The sequence below is a fragment of the Amblyomma americanum genome, chromosome 4 (assembly GCF_052857255.1).
Source record: "Amblyomma americanum isolate KBUSLIRL-KWMA chromosome 4, ASM5285725v1, whole genome shotgun sequence".
NCBI lineage: Eukaryota > Metazoa > Arthropoda > Arachnida > Ixodida > Ixodidae > Amblyomma > Amblyomma americanum.
The window spans coordinates 193,564,537-193,579,618 of NC_135500.1; the positions used below are offsets into that span (position 1 = coordinate 193,564,537).

Below are 15,082 nucleotides of genomic sequence, written 5' to 3' on the forward strand. Positions count from 1 at the left end.
GAGCACCGTGCAGGATTTATGGAGGTCGTGGGCTTGGATCCCATTGGTGGCTAGTGGTTTCTTTTTTTCTTCTACTGCAAAATTTTGAGTGTTTTCACAGGTGCTCCACCACTAAGGATCCTCTTATGCAGCATTAGCAGCATTGCTTTGAATGAATAGGGGGACAGCTGCATTGGATGTTCTAGGGATATAGTACTCTGTGATTGGGAGCCTGCAAGCGAATCGCACCTTGTGAAGCATAATTTTGGCCTTGCTGGTTTAGTGTCGCCACAGTTTTCCAATTATTCTGATGCCATCACTGTGCTGTCTCCCACTAGCCTGTATGCATGAGAATGGCTGTGGCTATTTGGGCTGGTTGGTTTGGTGTCTTGAAAGGGAATAGTGCAGTGATGGCAGATGAAAGAAGGACGCAATACAAGTGCAAATGACCTGATATAGCACTGGTGTTCCGCCATTTTATCATCTATCATATCCGTGTTCTATTCCTTTTCCAATGCAATTGATTGGATTTGGTGCTGTACTGCTGAAAGGCAATTTCAGCATGTTGCAATGTTCAAACCACATGAAATGACCAGCAGTATACCTTTATAAGTGCCTTCATTCGAGTACCATGCCTTCGTAATGCAAGGAGTTAGTTGTATACCAGCACTGGTCTCATGCCTCATTCAGCAGGCAGAGTTCCAGTGCTTTATGTGCCCTGGTAGCTGCCACTTGCATTTTATATATTTGAACCTAAGCCTGGAGTTATGCTACAACCATTAATTCTGAATGTTCAGTTCAAGGCTAACCCCAGAAAGGGGGAACAGAAAAAGAAGGAAAAATTGTGGGCATTTTTCAAAGGGTTTTGTCACTAATTAGTTTGTTTTCAAGTGGCCTGTTTAGAAAGATGTGTGTGCATTTCTCCAACAGTGGCGTCCATGTTTGGTGTAGCAATGTTCATCCAGAACAGTGCATTGGCCATCTGTTTTCTTGCACTATTTCCTGCTGCTTCTGTCATGATGCCCATTGCCCTGAACGCCATTTTGGACTTTGCATTTGAGCGCACACTACTAATGATACCACCGCATGGTTCTGTTTATCCAGTTATCAGCAAGTGCAGGTAATGAAAGGCAAAAAATACTGTTTTTGCGGACTACTCGGGCCCAATCATGGTTGAAATAGTCACTGAAATTCCACAAGTTATGATGCTGTATGAGAGTGGTTGGTTGAAAAAGTAAATAGACCGGGCATGAAGTAAATGTGTGACCTGTCTCAATTGTCGTGTGCTGGTAGTAGGCATCACAAGCAAAACGTGCACAATGGGACCTAATTAAGCATTGTGTACTCCACTGCACTCCATTGACTGGTGACTTTTATTAGCTGTCATCATTGCAACTGCTTCATTAATGTAATTAAATTCGCTGAAGACACAAGGTGATCCCTCTCACAAACTGTACTCATTTTTCATCTTGCAAATACCCTACAACCATGCCAGTCTTCTCGTTCAAAGATGATGGCATCATCCATTTGGACCTTTTGTTTTTCTTGTAAGGCTTGCCTTCTATGCCTTGCCAGCATATGTCCTTTTCCTGTGTCTTTCTCTTCCTTTTCTTTCTGGTAATTGCATTACTCCAGCTAGTTCCCACAGATCAGCCTCCTCTGCTGTACTGCTCCTTGCAGTTGTCAGCACATTTTGTTAGATTTCGTTGCAAATATCACATAGACTCATGTATGGAAGAACTGCTTCCATTGCTCTTTTATAGAATGTTAGCATAACTCTGGTTTGTAGTGCTTACTTTTTTTATTAGTTACTGGTTTTAATGCGACACCAAAAAGAGAACGATTGCAGGTAATACAGGCTATAATAAGCCTATTATGCAATTGTGAGTTGTTCACATCAAACATGAATTTACTTGAATTTCAGTATTTCTATTCACTCTCTATGACTTTTGCTGGATTGCAAATTTCACTTCAGAAATTGCCCATTATATCATCAGTTTGCGAAAAATAGTGATTAATCTAACTGGTCTCATGGATGTTAATGTGTTTATCTTCGTATGTCCGCAAAGCCCCTACAGACTCATAAAGAAGGTAGTGTCCACATAACCATCAGCCCTTTATTTTGTTTCTATGAATTCGTATAGGTTAGCCGAACCGGAACGTTTGAGCCAATGTCGCAGATCCCTGCATTCATCAAAGCCGCAGAACAACTTTCTAATTTCCAAAAGATGTCTTATAGGGAAAAATATGGACAAAGTAAAAACATATGCTGATGTATTTATCCACTGTGCAGAAGCAGCCATGAGGAATCGAGTGCAATTGTCTTCGGTTTCATTCCTATCCATCGTTCTGTTCGAGCTGTCGTGTCCTAATTGTACATTTTTAAACAGCCCCATTTGTTTGCGTTTCTTAGTCTTTTAGTGCAGAGTATAAGCTTTTAAACTCTTATAATCTCTAAAAACTTGGGCCCCTTGGGAAACTTGCCCTTGTGATTGCAGCAGTCGTCACAACATAATCATTGCAGGAAAGAATTCAGCTGGCCACAGAAGACGTGCCAATTACAGCTAAGTCGAAGGGTCCTCGTGATTTTTTCATTATAGTGGTAGCTTCATTATAGCGCTAAGATACCTTGGTTGCAACTGTCGCATACCAACAGGCTTACCAACTCATTTTACTACGAGGGCAACAAATCCGGCATTTAGAGGGCCGTCCACGTGCTTTGCGGGAGTCATCAGCACGGGCATCGAGAGCCCCCGACATAGACGAATGGACGTACACCAACCCAGTATGTTGCCTACGTGCGCCTATGTCTTCCGTAGCCCACACTGGGCTTTAGAACCTAAAAAAACTGTTTTTTTTAGGATTAATGTCGTACAGGGCATCTAGATACCTATGCAGCATGTTTAGCTTTGTTTTCCTGGCGCTGCTGCAGTGCCGAAATGACTAATGAAAGAGGGTGCACAGAGGGGAGTTCATCGCGTCTACCTATTTGAGTTGGCTTCGCCGCTCAGCTCACGAGCACGCGGGCTTTGACACTTCTCCGCACGGCAGAACTGTCTTGTGGAGAATGGGTACGCCAGACCCAAGGTTCTGATGACTGCCGTCCTCTGGGCAGTGGAAATTGATTGTTTTCGTTTTCGGCCGTTAGGCCCTGTGAAACCAATGGGGCCTCGATGCTGTTTGCAGACCAAGTGCTCTTCCAGACGGTTTTAATGACGCGACCATGATTTGACACAATAAAAGTAATACAGTAAAACTAAACTGCACTTCAACCAGGGAATCGGAGCACGCTCGCAATGGCCATGTGCAGTGAGGAGTTGAAAAACGGGGAAACTGCAGTTTGCCGCATTGAATCGGTACTGAAGTGTTGGGCACCGTTACAAATTGACATACGTACTGAGCGTGAATTTTCCAGTGGGGTTCATTGGAGGGCTCGTTATATTCCGTTGCAGCAAAATTTGCCTCGTGAAAATGAGATACGATATATAAATGAGCTTCTATGGGAGTTTCCGAGGAGAATCACTGTTTCTTCATTATATCCATTATTTCGTTACAGACCGCTTCGTTGCAGCGAGGTTCGACTGTATAATCGGCGACGCGTGTCGTTTAAAAGGCGTGGTTTTATTTGAGTACCTCAATTTTCTTTTTGTTTTCAATAATTCCGTGCCTGAGCGTTCTACGTACCGAACAATTTTCTGTTAGCTTACGCCCCCAAGCAGGACTAAGTTACGTACAGTACTGCCTAAAAAAAATTAAAAGTTAGAGCCTAGTTCTGTATTTAGCGAATGCACTGCAGTGTTCGCATACGCACTGCATGGCTTTCAAGCCGCTTGCCGTAACCACTGACATCTTTTGTGACGGAAGTGGTCGGTAGACTTTATGTGACTTAAATGTGCCATGTTTAAGCTTAGTTCGGAGCAGAGAAATGGTCACGCAGGGCTAAGATGTCATGCGATCCTGGCAGTCGAGTTTGTGCCACATGCTAAAACAAAGGTGCTTTTGTGGTGGGTTGAATGACGTTGCGGTGTCGAATACGTCGTCGCTGACATTTGGCACAGTCCACGGCAAGTCTTCTTGGCAATGAAGAGAAACCTACAGGGGCGAAGAATCCAATCCGCCAAATAGTTCAGCCGCTGTAGGGTGCTCAGGAGCGCCTGGCACGCTCCTCGATTTCTGCGCGGTTCCTTCTCTTCGTCGTGCTTTAGCTTGCGCAATCTATGGAAGCTTCATGTAACAAAACATGTTTGGGAAATCCGTCGTAATCTAAGATACTGCGTTTGCCGTGACTCTACATTTCCCTGCGCAGGAAGAGATGGGGTTGTTTCGGCTCTATTGCTTTCACCGCATTGCCAAGAAAGTTTCCGCCGGGTACAGTCATATACTCAATTCAACTAACCTTCTCTTCTTCCATGCATGCATCTTCTAAGCTTTCGTTACATTGTCTTAGGTTGGAGCAGACAGTATAATTAGGCCACAAAGTTGTTGTGCAAGTTGCAGTAATGTTACTTAAACTCAAATGTTTTGCTAATTTGAAAAATAAAAAAACGTTATATGCCGCACGGTAAACATTAGCTTAATGTGTAAAGTAAACGTTGTGCTATAAAAATGTTTGAAATGTTGTTTTAATGTGCAGTTCGTAACCATAAAACTATTGCCAATATTTTAAAGAATAGTATGCGTCTCGGAACTCCCACTGTTTCTGAGGTAATACTTTTCTACAACCAGAACTTCGCAATTATGCATCTTGGATGGTGCGTGACAGATTGCGTGCACAACCCGAAAATTTCGATAGAAAACTTCGCATATGTCACCCGCCATCACTTTTGCATCCTTCACTGCTGGCGTACTTTAGCCTGAGGCCATGCTAACCGTTAAAAGGGGAATGTGCGAGTCCTATCTATTAATTGTGCTGTGTTGTAGTGCGTGTACATGTCGCCCTTGTACATGCCAGAAAAACGGAGCAGTAAAAACAACGTAATAACGTTTGCCGAAAAGAAAAAAGTAACGTTGCTAACATTTCGGTGCTACCCGGGAAGTTATTGGTGGAGAACCCTCATACGAAATAAATCGTATGACGTAGATTACGAAGCTTACATCATGTTGCGTAAGTGCCATATAATACCGGTCTCGTCTCGAGTACGGACATCGGGCTTTTCATTTGTGCATTGCAAATGCAAACACGAATAACTGCAGTACACCCTTGGGTGCACCGAAAGAAGCAATTTTACTTTACGGCCTCCTTTTTTAAAACTATCCGCAGTGGTTTGAAGCCGCAGGATGCTATGCTTGCGTAAATTTAGGCATTTCGTTACGTCCCGGGGGAAAAAATGAATTATGTACAATTAAGGGAGCACGCTGCATATTTAGGGCACTTTAGTTGCATTGCGCGAAAACATGACTGTGTCGTATTCAACTGCTGATGAGATTCACTCCAGATGCCCTATATTACGGATGCGCTGTCGCTAATATGTGTGACACTGCTTATAACGAACACCCAGCGCGCCTCGGCCGAACCTTTATTTTCCACGCGCCTCGTCGATCACCGGGGGCTGTCTCACCAGAGGCTGCACTTTTTGGCAGGATTCATGGGGTCTTGCAGCGAGCACGAGAAAGCGTGCGCGAACTCCTCCATGTTCATGAGTGGCATATTGCAGCGATTGTGGGCTTCCGAGTACTTCGTCCAGCCGCCATGTGCCTCGGGATGATCGGCAGTCCCTTCGCAGAAGCTGTGACAGTACGTGATGAAAAACGTCTGCTCCGGGTTGAACGAGCTCAGCCCGCCCAGTACGTTGGCCACTCTGTCGGACGGTAGAGCTGCCTTGAACGCGGCGTACGCGTACCGCACCGCAGCACTGTCGATGATATCCTCCTGCAAGGTGCTGTTGGTGTAGTTGCCAGCGTTCTCGTACTGATTGCCGTAGCAGGCTGCCTTTGCGTTGTATAGCTCTGAAAACTGCTCGCTCCACCACGGCTGCGACTCGCCATTGTTGACTTCGCGACCTTGGGCGTCAAGACCGTGGAGCAGCTCGTGTGCGATGACCCTTCCGAGTCCTGCGTAGATGGTCGACCCTGGGAGGTCTGCAGAGTACAAGGGTCCCTTGGTGCTGGCTACGGGAAGGTGCAGCTCGTTGCCATAGACGTCGTACTTTACCTGGCTGTCGTACAGCTTCTTCATGGCTTCTTCAATTTCGTACTCCTTGGCCGGGAAACCGGCTCGCGGCACGACACGCACCCAGTTTTCGAGGAAATCCGCGCCCAAATCGGGGAATGCGGCCGTGCTCGAGTTTTCGGCGCGGAACCCAATCTCTGGCAGCACAAGGCGAGTCTTCCGCACCTTCTGCATGGCCGTGAGCTTTGTGCTGTTGTCCAGCGCAGGGTTAATGTTGAGCCCTTTCAGAATCTCCGTCTTCACGGTGTCTGCAATGTCCACCACTGACCGCACCTCTTCTTTGCTGGTCAGCGATTCCGTCGCGAAAGCTACCATCTGGGGCAGCATCAGCTTGGACGCGTACTCCTTGCAGAACCCTCGGGCGTCACTGACTGGATGGCTACACGCGTCGACGTTCATTTCCAAGCTTTCCTCGAGTGCCCTGAACTCGTGTGTGAGGCAGCTGCCAAACCGAAATATCCTCCACCCCAGGTACAACGCGCCATCTTTCTTGGAGAGCGAGTTGAAGAGCTTCCTGAAGTACTCCGGACTAGTGATAAGCATGGTGTGGTTCTCCAGGAACTTGGAGAGCACGAAGTACTTGCTGAACGTCTCCATCCACACCTCGGGGCCGATTGTTGGTGTCAGCAGGGACAGGTTCTTCAGGTGTACTCGCTGCTTCTTCTCCATCACAGCCAGCTCGAAGAGCTCCTCTTCAAACTTGGCTATGGAGTCTACTATGCTGCTGTGCTTCAGGCCACCTCCCATGGCTTTGACCACTTTCTCCAGATACTTCCTGTAGTTCTCTTTCCTAGTCGGCGAAAACATGAACTTTGATATCTTTGGCGGTTTCAGTGTGAAGTCCCATGCGTTCTGCCTCTTTAGAGAGATGCCAAAGCGGAAGAAGGCCCCAATGTTGAAGTCAAGCTCCATCCGGATTAGTAGGTCGAACGAGTTCTTTTCGTTTATTTTAAGTTTAGGCCAGGAATAGTTGAACATGTGCATGTAGTGCTTGAGGCTTCGAACACTCCTTGACCCGGGTGCCATGCTGTGGTAACAGGAGAGGTAAAAAGTCAGAAACTTTTGAGCTTCCGTCTGCGACCGAACGGGAATCTTGGGATTGGCTTCGACTTTGCGAAACGACTCCTGCAAGGTATCCGCGACCCACGATGCTCCGAAGGTTCCCTCTGCAGCGGCCATTTGCGTCTGCGCTGCCACGTTGTCTTGCTTCCCAGAGCAGACAAAACGATAAAAATCCTTGCAAGGAGCCTCCTTGGGGCTCATGGTCTCATTCAGCTTTGAGCTGAGTTGGTTGCAGGCGCGAGATCTGAAACGAATTGGTACGCAAAGAGGTTATTCCCGCGTCAGGATGCTTGACGCGCGAAACCCGCTTTTCAGTCAGCCAATATGCGTTCAATGCTCTTCAGAGTGCGAGAAAAAAAGAAGCCCATATCAAAAAGAGGATTATCCATGATTATAGAATAGTTGTGTTTCGCCAGGGCTGACCTGCGACCCAAACTTAAAGGCTATCGAGAAAGATCGCAGTTAAGCTGAAGGAAGCGCATAAAGTCATGACAATGATAAAGGCAGGAAGATAGCAGTGGGCGTAAAGACACAAACACAAGTCAGTGACACCCTAGCTGAAATTGAGAAGAAACTGACATGGACGTGACATTCCACACAGAGAACTAACAAAAAATTGGAGAGAACACTCGAACTCCCCATTGAGGGTATGACGCGACACCGTAATGGGTTAAATCTCATATATGCAGAATGCCATTCTCTACTTAACATTCGTAGGTCCCTGGGTGTCCTCACCCCCCTCCTGGCGCAGTGGTGCAGCGGCTACGCGCCAATGCCCTGCGATGGCAGATGCTCCCAGCTGTGGGCTTCGTGCGCCCCAAGTTGCTCTTCCTGAGCGACCAATCATTGACTGCCACGTTCCACGGTGGGCAGGTGATGACGCCGCAAGGTCACGTGACCTAGGTGGCCTACCTGCCTCCTAGGTTGCTCTCTGGGGACCACCTACCAGAGCCATGTCCGTGATTTCTCACTCACAACTCCGACATTGGATTTTCTGATGAACGGGACCTTTAACGCTACAGCGTTAAGGTAAGTCCATATCAAACATAGGATTGTCTAGGATTGTATATAATAGTTGCATTTTGCCAGGGCTGACCTGGGGTTGAAACTGTAAGGCTAACCACAAAGCTTAGACCCAACTCCCCTTATTCCCAGAGGCAACAAATAACGCTATCAAAAAAAAAACTCACAAAGCTTCAAAATTAAGCTGAGAAAAGCGCGTAAAGTCGTGAGAAGGATAACGCTGGGAAGATAGCAGCGGTAGTAAATACACATACAGGCACAAGTCAGTGACACCCTAGTTGAAGTCAAGAAAAAAATTTCATGGAAGTACGTGACATTCAACATAAAGAATTGATATCACGGTCCATTCAGGTGGCGCAGCAGACTTCGTGAGTAGGAAAGCGCAGCAGAGAACGGCAGATAGTCGTGTGGGGATATGATAACGTGAGCTTTGAGTGAAGCTGCAGTGGAGAGCTGTGGATTAATTTTGACCACCTGCGGTTATTGAAAGTGCTCCAACATCGCACAGCGCACGGGAATTTTCGCAATTCGCCTCCATCAAAATGTGGCCCCCGCGACCTCGGGGTTAACCGCCGAGCTTCAAGGCCACAGAGCCACCGTGGCGGGTGGTGGGGAGACGAGATTGTGCCATGTGCGCTGATGTGCGGGGGGGGGGGGGGGGGGGGGTCACGGCTGGCGCACTACAGATATGGGAGATGCCTTTGTCCTGCAGTGGACGTAGTTAGGCTGATGATAATGATTAGTCATTAAAATGATGATTAGTCAGAAAATAATAAATAGTCATTAAATAATGATTAGTCATTAAATTTTTAAAAGGCCCCGGCAGTGCATTGGGACAGCTGAAGGTGCTGGGAGGGGTGGTCATGCAGGTGGGTATAACTTCTTTCTGCATTATGTAATTGTGTAACGATCTAGTAAAATAATAATCACGGCTGGAACTTTCCCCTGTGTTTCAACGGAGGGATGTGGTGCGGCTCTATGAACACACGTGACGGAAGCCGACACGAAATCAAGGAGCATAAGGAATTTTTTTTTGCCTTCAGTAATTGCAGGTTAATAGAGTAATTATTTTAAAAGATAATTGATTATAAAGCAGAAGAAAAAACAACCACATGCGGCTGGTGGGATCCGAACCCACGACCTCCCAATTTCGCGTCCGGTGCTCTACCAACTGAGCTAAAGCGACGGTTGTCCGATACTCTGCCTTCGGGGTATTTATAAGTTGAGGCCTTGCGTTCAATCGGTTTTGGTGGAAAGTCAGTCTGTCTCGCACACTACAGAAGAGGACGGGTAAGCGCACCTGCACGTTCCGGCGACGTTGATCTGCCTGTTGGCGAATCCCATCTCGTCGCTTCCTTTCTTGGATCCGACCGAGGCGACCGATAGCAGCATCAGAACCACGACGCAGGCGCCGACGGCGCCCGCCGTCACGAACATCTTGTTCTTGGTCAGTCCGCGCCCTTTCTCCTCCTCGTTGATCACGTTTAGTTCGTCGGACAACATCTTCAAGGCGTGACCTGCGACGAGAGGGCTCGTCAGCTAAGCCTTCTCTCATTGTCTCGCTTCTCGCAGGTCATGCAGAGAATGGCGTCCTCATAAAATGGCAGAACGGAGGTCTATAGCGGCAACTCCCGCGAGGAGCACCGCAGAGGGGGTACGTATTTATAATGCACAAGAGCAAAATCCGCACGAGAAGTGGTTAGGATGCATTCGCTTCGCAGCCACAAAGTCCAGTGCTTTGTACCCACCAAGAAAAAAGTAGTAGTGGTAGTGGTTTATTGCTAAAGTAATAATAAAAAGGAAGGCAAAGATTTTTTGCTAGCCCCGGCATCTGCCATCGATACTGAAGCACCTGAGCTGTGGCAGCGGAAATAAAGGATAGCAGGCAGAATAGAGAAATGAAATGAAAGAGGTGAGGGGTCAGGTAGAAAGGATAAGGGGGATAGGTACTATACATCAGAGAAAAAAGCTCCCGAAAATTAAATGTTTTGGAGATTTAAGTTGTAGCTTGTTATTTGGACATTCACTCTGCACCACTGCTGTGATCCTGTAATTATGAAATTAATTAAACAAAGAAAAAAGACTAATGTGTCAATAGCAGAATTAGGCCAGTCGTCCTTTAGAAACTCGTCTTTTCATTTCGACGTATCAAGTGCCTTAGCTAGCGGGGGGGAGGGGGGGGGGGCGCGTTGCATCCAGTCGGCAGTGTCCATCCACATCACGGATGAAAATAGACAAAAGGCCCAGCATGCTGAAAACATTAACGCTGTGCCCGTGCATGGCTGAACGTCGCCGGTCGTTTCTGCTACCTCGTGGCCATTCGTTGAACAGAGTATTACGTATTGGCGTTTCGCGACCGCATAGACCCTGGCCTGAGGCACGTATGCTACGAGACCCGCACGGGCAAATGTCGCATGAGCCCCTTGTGCCCAGTTTCAGCATGCACTGCCTCAGTTCAGCGCTGCCAGAAAACCGGCCCACGGAGTGTGTTCAAGCCGCACTCACGTCCTCGTTCCGGGTGCCGAGAATAAGCTGCGCAGTCCGAACCCCTCGCTGCGGGTGCTCATGAGACCGGCCGGATGGAGCGAAGGCGGTCCATGTCCAGTGGTGGGCAGTCGCGACGAGGTCCTGGCTCCGAGTACTGCCGTTCGTGTGGTCGCTGCGGAACGGGCTCGGGCGAGGAACGGCGGCTGTCCCGAGGTGCGTGTCGCGCAGCGAGGCTCTACCGCAGCAAGCTCGCGCCTCGAGCCGCCGCTCTCCGACGTCTTTGTCGTCGTCGGCTGCTGATCCGCTTCTCTTCCCTCAAAAGTCTCGCGGAGCGTTCGGGCGTGCAACCTTTTTGTTTGTTTTTTCCTCCTGTCGACTGTCGTAGCAGCATCGTTTCTTATTTACAACGCTTCGAGCCAGTTTGAAGGCTACGCGAGAACAAATTATGCGAATTTAAATTCTGATATTTCGGGCGTGAGCCGTAGTTCACGTCGTCTTCTCTCGATGCCTGCTCCGTGCGTGGCCGCAGTGGATTTCTTGCTGCATCCGCGATAAGCATCTCTTTTCGATTCCTTCGTGTTTACAGTTCTTTCGAGGTAATTGTTGATGGAAAATTTCAGATTTTACGCTCAGTTTCTTTTCCGAGTGTGCCGTCTTCAATGATGTGTACTCGCGCCTGTTTGCACCGAACCTCCGGAAGGCTAGAGACCTTCAGTATTCCTTTCGGCCGAAATCCAAAAGAATATTATGCATTGCGAAACTTTTCAGTGGAAGCTTTTTTCCAAACCTGAAAGAAACTATGACGTTCATGCGCTCAAACTACGGCTTTCGAAAACTTTCATAGATTCAGGAAATGCGATGACGGCAGTACTTACGAAAGCAAAAGTTTAGATAGGTGAACTGTCGCTGAAAGCTTATTTATCGCTATTAATTCATTATTTAACGCTTTCGGCCCAGCTGGTTTCATATGTGTATACTAACGCCCAATATTTTTAAACAATTTATTCATGGGAGTCACTGAGACAAAGTTAAAACTGCGCAGAAGGAGCACCTAATTTACATGTGAGCTACTTTTCAAACTTTCGCGTATTGGGTGAAAACGACGAGGAAGATGGCGCACGACAAAAATCGAGCATGTCATGCATGTAGAGCATGTCGAGCATGTCATGGGATGTGCTCGCTCTGATTCTCTCTATTCCCTAACTACTTGTTTGGTGTGCTAATTACTTTGTACATTTTTCTACATTACAGGAGACAACAACCGAAGTAAAACCGGCTTGCCTGACAATAATAATAAACGTAGCGCACCATTCTTTACATGTCATCTATAGAGGACATCAGGACTTGGTGGTTAGTGTGTCTTGGAGGCGAAGCTAGGGAAGGCTTGCTTATGAAATTATTTGAGTTTCTTATTTAAAGAGGTCAAATTCGACCTCTGATATTTGTCTCCGTGTGAAAACGTCCCGGTGTGGGTTTTCAGAAGTATAGGGTGCAGAACATGCAGAATTAGTATAGATGGTATGTGCCATCTTTTGTACGGCCAACAACAACAACAGATGTAGAAAGGAGATCCGTGCTTGAGGCGACTGAAACCAGAAATAAACTGCGTCAAGGTTTTTCATGCGCGCTAATTGCTGCCATAAGCTTAATTTACGCTCAGGTTAATCAAGATGTTACTCTTGTCGCACAAACATAATTGTGCGCCAAGGGACGTGGACAAACGTTCATGTGTCAAGTCCATGTCGATTGCAAACACTGGGCTGGAAGGGTTCAAACGCTCTTGATCATTCATTACACACTGTGAAGTGAAGTTCAAAGTAAATTTATTGTCCCACCGGTTACTCAAATCTTGCTTTAGTAGCAAGTGTTACAGTCGTCAACATGCTTGTTTATAGCACTGCAGCGGTGTGGTATGGAAGAAATAGTGAAATATTGAAGAACAAGAACCGCAAGAAAAGACGAGACAGAGACAGGCGGCAACACGGGGCGGTCCCGTTTTTTTTTCGATTTTTGTTCTTCATAATCCCCCATCAACTGGCCTGCAACTATGCCCTCCTATGAAAGATTCACTCAGCTGCTTTGTAACTGGCACAGTGCAACTGCCATGCCAAGTTGTATGTCTGTGTGTCTTCGCCCCAGCACAAGCATTGTATCTAAAATGGAGAACCTGCCTAAAAATTTCGCTTCCTTTGTGCGACAGGGCGGTGTTAGTGCGCTATAGACATGAGGTCACCCACTTACTCCCATCCTTACATTGCAGCATTAAAGCACTTACACTTAACAGGTGCTCTTTTATGGCTGTTGAGAATTTCTCGGCGCTGCCTCCGCCGGCAGCGTCACGTTTTAATGAGATATCTTCACATCACGCGATTTCGCCTCCGTTAGTCACAAAAGTCACTGATTGATCGAAAGGGCGATGAGTTCACGTGACCTTGTAATGCTATCACAACCTGCCCACTGGGTTTTGAGCAATCTACCCACCGTAACAGGTGGTAATTAAATTAATTTAATCAAATTAAATGGACACCTGCCCACTGTGGCACTTCACATCATGCGATTTGGCGTCCTGCTCTAGCAACAAAAGTAGCTTATCGGTCGCGAGGGCGGTGACGTCACAAGACCACGTGACCACGGCGCTGGTCTCGCTCTTTCCCGTACAACCGGGAAAACGAGAGACGAGCACGTTGGAACCGCTTGGGTTTTGGTAGTTGTCGACGGTATCTCGGCTAGCGACATGGACGAAGACATAGAAGAGACGTATAAAGAGGAATTGGGCGTAGGCATACACAGTGCATGATTATGTGTGTGTCAATAAAGACACGATGACAGTGACCATGCATGCATATTGTATATGTGGTGAAAGAACTGATATGGACGTAGAAACATGTAGAAGCAACGTTGCTGGTAATGCTGTTGCATTCCACAAAAACGTCCCCATAATTTTTGTTTCCTCCATAAGAGTCATGATATATTATTTCGCGAGAAAATGGGTGTGCTTGTTGAGCTTTCCAGTGCGCAGTGGCTGCTTTGCAAAGCGCTGTTGACAGCGTTGGTAAGAAAAATCGAAGACAACATCAAGGACGCAGGAAATAAGCTGATATTCTTTATTGATTTTTTCTCGCGTAAGTGAGCAAGGAAGCAAAATTTGAGCGTGCTACGCAAAATTTGTCGCTTCGAGCCGACTAAGGACACTGTAATGAAGAAAAACCTATAAAGTCGTGGCGAACCAATGACATACGTCAATTAGCTTGTATTTTATGCGTATAGGCATGTCTTATCAAATTATTCTACGAATAAAAAGTAAACAAAGAGCCAGTTATATATACGCTCACGAACTGTATATAATATCTTATTTCTTGACTGACTTGTACAAAATGAAGTGGACAAGAAAACTGTGATATCTCAACAAGCGCCCACTTCGCTGTCTCGCGCAAGCGAAATGAATCCCTATTAAGTGAGCAAAGTTCGCGTACAAAGTCGCCGAGGACTGAAATGCATGAAAAGTGCAGGTTCAGAAGCCCCTGCTAAACAATTCGTAACAGAGAAATGCCCTTTTCTGCGCTTATGCAGTCCAGCGATACAGTGACTGCGGCAGCATCAGATGCGTGCATATATAGTTTTCACCGGGTTGCCACTTACGGGCGTAGTGTATGAAGCAAGAACGAAAGTATGGCTCCGAGCTGCACAGCTTTGTTTTCGCGTGTATTGACTGGTATTACATAAACTACCGTGGTAGTGCCGGTGACAGTGCTGTTTTGACGAGGTTGCTACAAGCGTCTTCGTGTAGAGTCATGTTAATTTGGCTCTATGGTCCTGTACAATTATATGACAATTGGTTAAGGTCTTCATTCTGCCTTCTAAAAACGAACTTCACTGTCTGCGCCACGAGAGGCAAAATACGTAGTTTCGCGCCAGTGCACGGCAAAAGCAGTGCTTTTTTAAAGGGGCTAATGAAGTTATGGCATACCCGGGATGTTATAGGACGCCGCTTTACGAATGCCCTCCAGCAATATATATATATATATATATATATATATATATATATATATATATATATATATATATATATATATTTGATGCGCTTTGTAGAAGCATAGTTATGTGCAGTCAAAATTTGAATTTCAACGTCTTCGCGCCTTTCCTTCTCCTCTTGTCACTTACTCCACGCTGAAAGGTCGGCGCTCCTCCGTCGACCCCACCGCCGGGGGCGGAGCTTCCTGACACGTCTGAGCTACGCCGCTTATTGGTCGCGGCCATAGTAGCTGCCTGACGTCTGAAAGAATCTAACCAACAGCCATATCTGAACTGATATACGCAGGAGCGGTGTGACGGAGGGGGGTCATCATCATAATCACCATCATC

The 15,082-nt window shown here is 46.8% G+C and overlaps 1 protein-coding gene across 1 annotated transcript; it reads right to left on the reverse strand.

Annotated features, from left to right (window-relative positions):
- Positions 1-5,481: 5,481 nt before the first annotated feature.
- Positions 5,482-10,965, reverse strand: LOC144128931 (endothelin-converting enzyme 1-like). The gene is made up of 3 exons (XM_077662735.1): positions 10,739-10,965; positions 9,534-9,750; positions 5,482-7,454 (listed from the first exon to the last, which is right to left on the reverse strand). The coding sequence occupies exons 2-3, from the start codon at positions 9,734-9,736 to the stop codon at positions 5,534-5,536; spliced, it is 2,124 nt and encodes a 707-aa protein (XP_077518861.1). The 5' UTR covers positions 9,737-9,750; positions 10,739-10,965; the 3' UTR covers positions 5,482-5,533.
- Between the last annotated feature and the right edge of the window lie 4,117 nt (positions 10,966-15,082).

Bases quoted from the DNA above. Each gene is read 5' to 3' on its own strand.
- LOC144128931 (XM_077662735.1), bottom strand. From the start codon at position 9,736: ATGTTGTCCGACGAACTAAACGTGATCAACGAGGAGGAGAAAGGGCGC. The intron at 7,455-9,533 runs GTGCGCTTACCC...AATTCGTTTCAG, and splicing joins AACGTCGCCGGAACGTGCAG to ATCTCGCGCCTGCAACCAAC.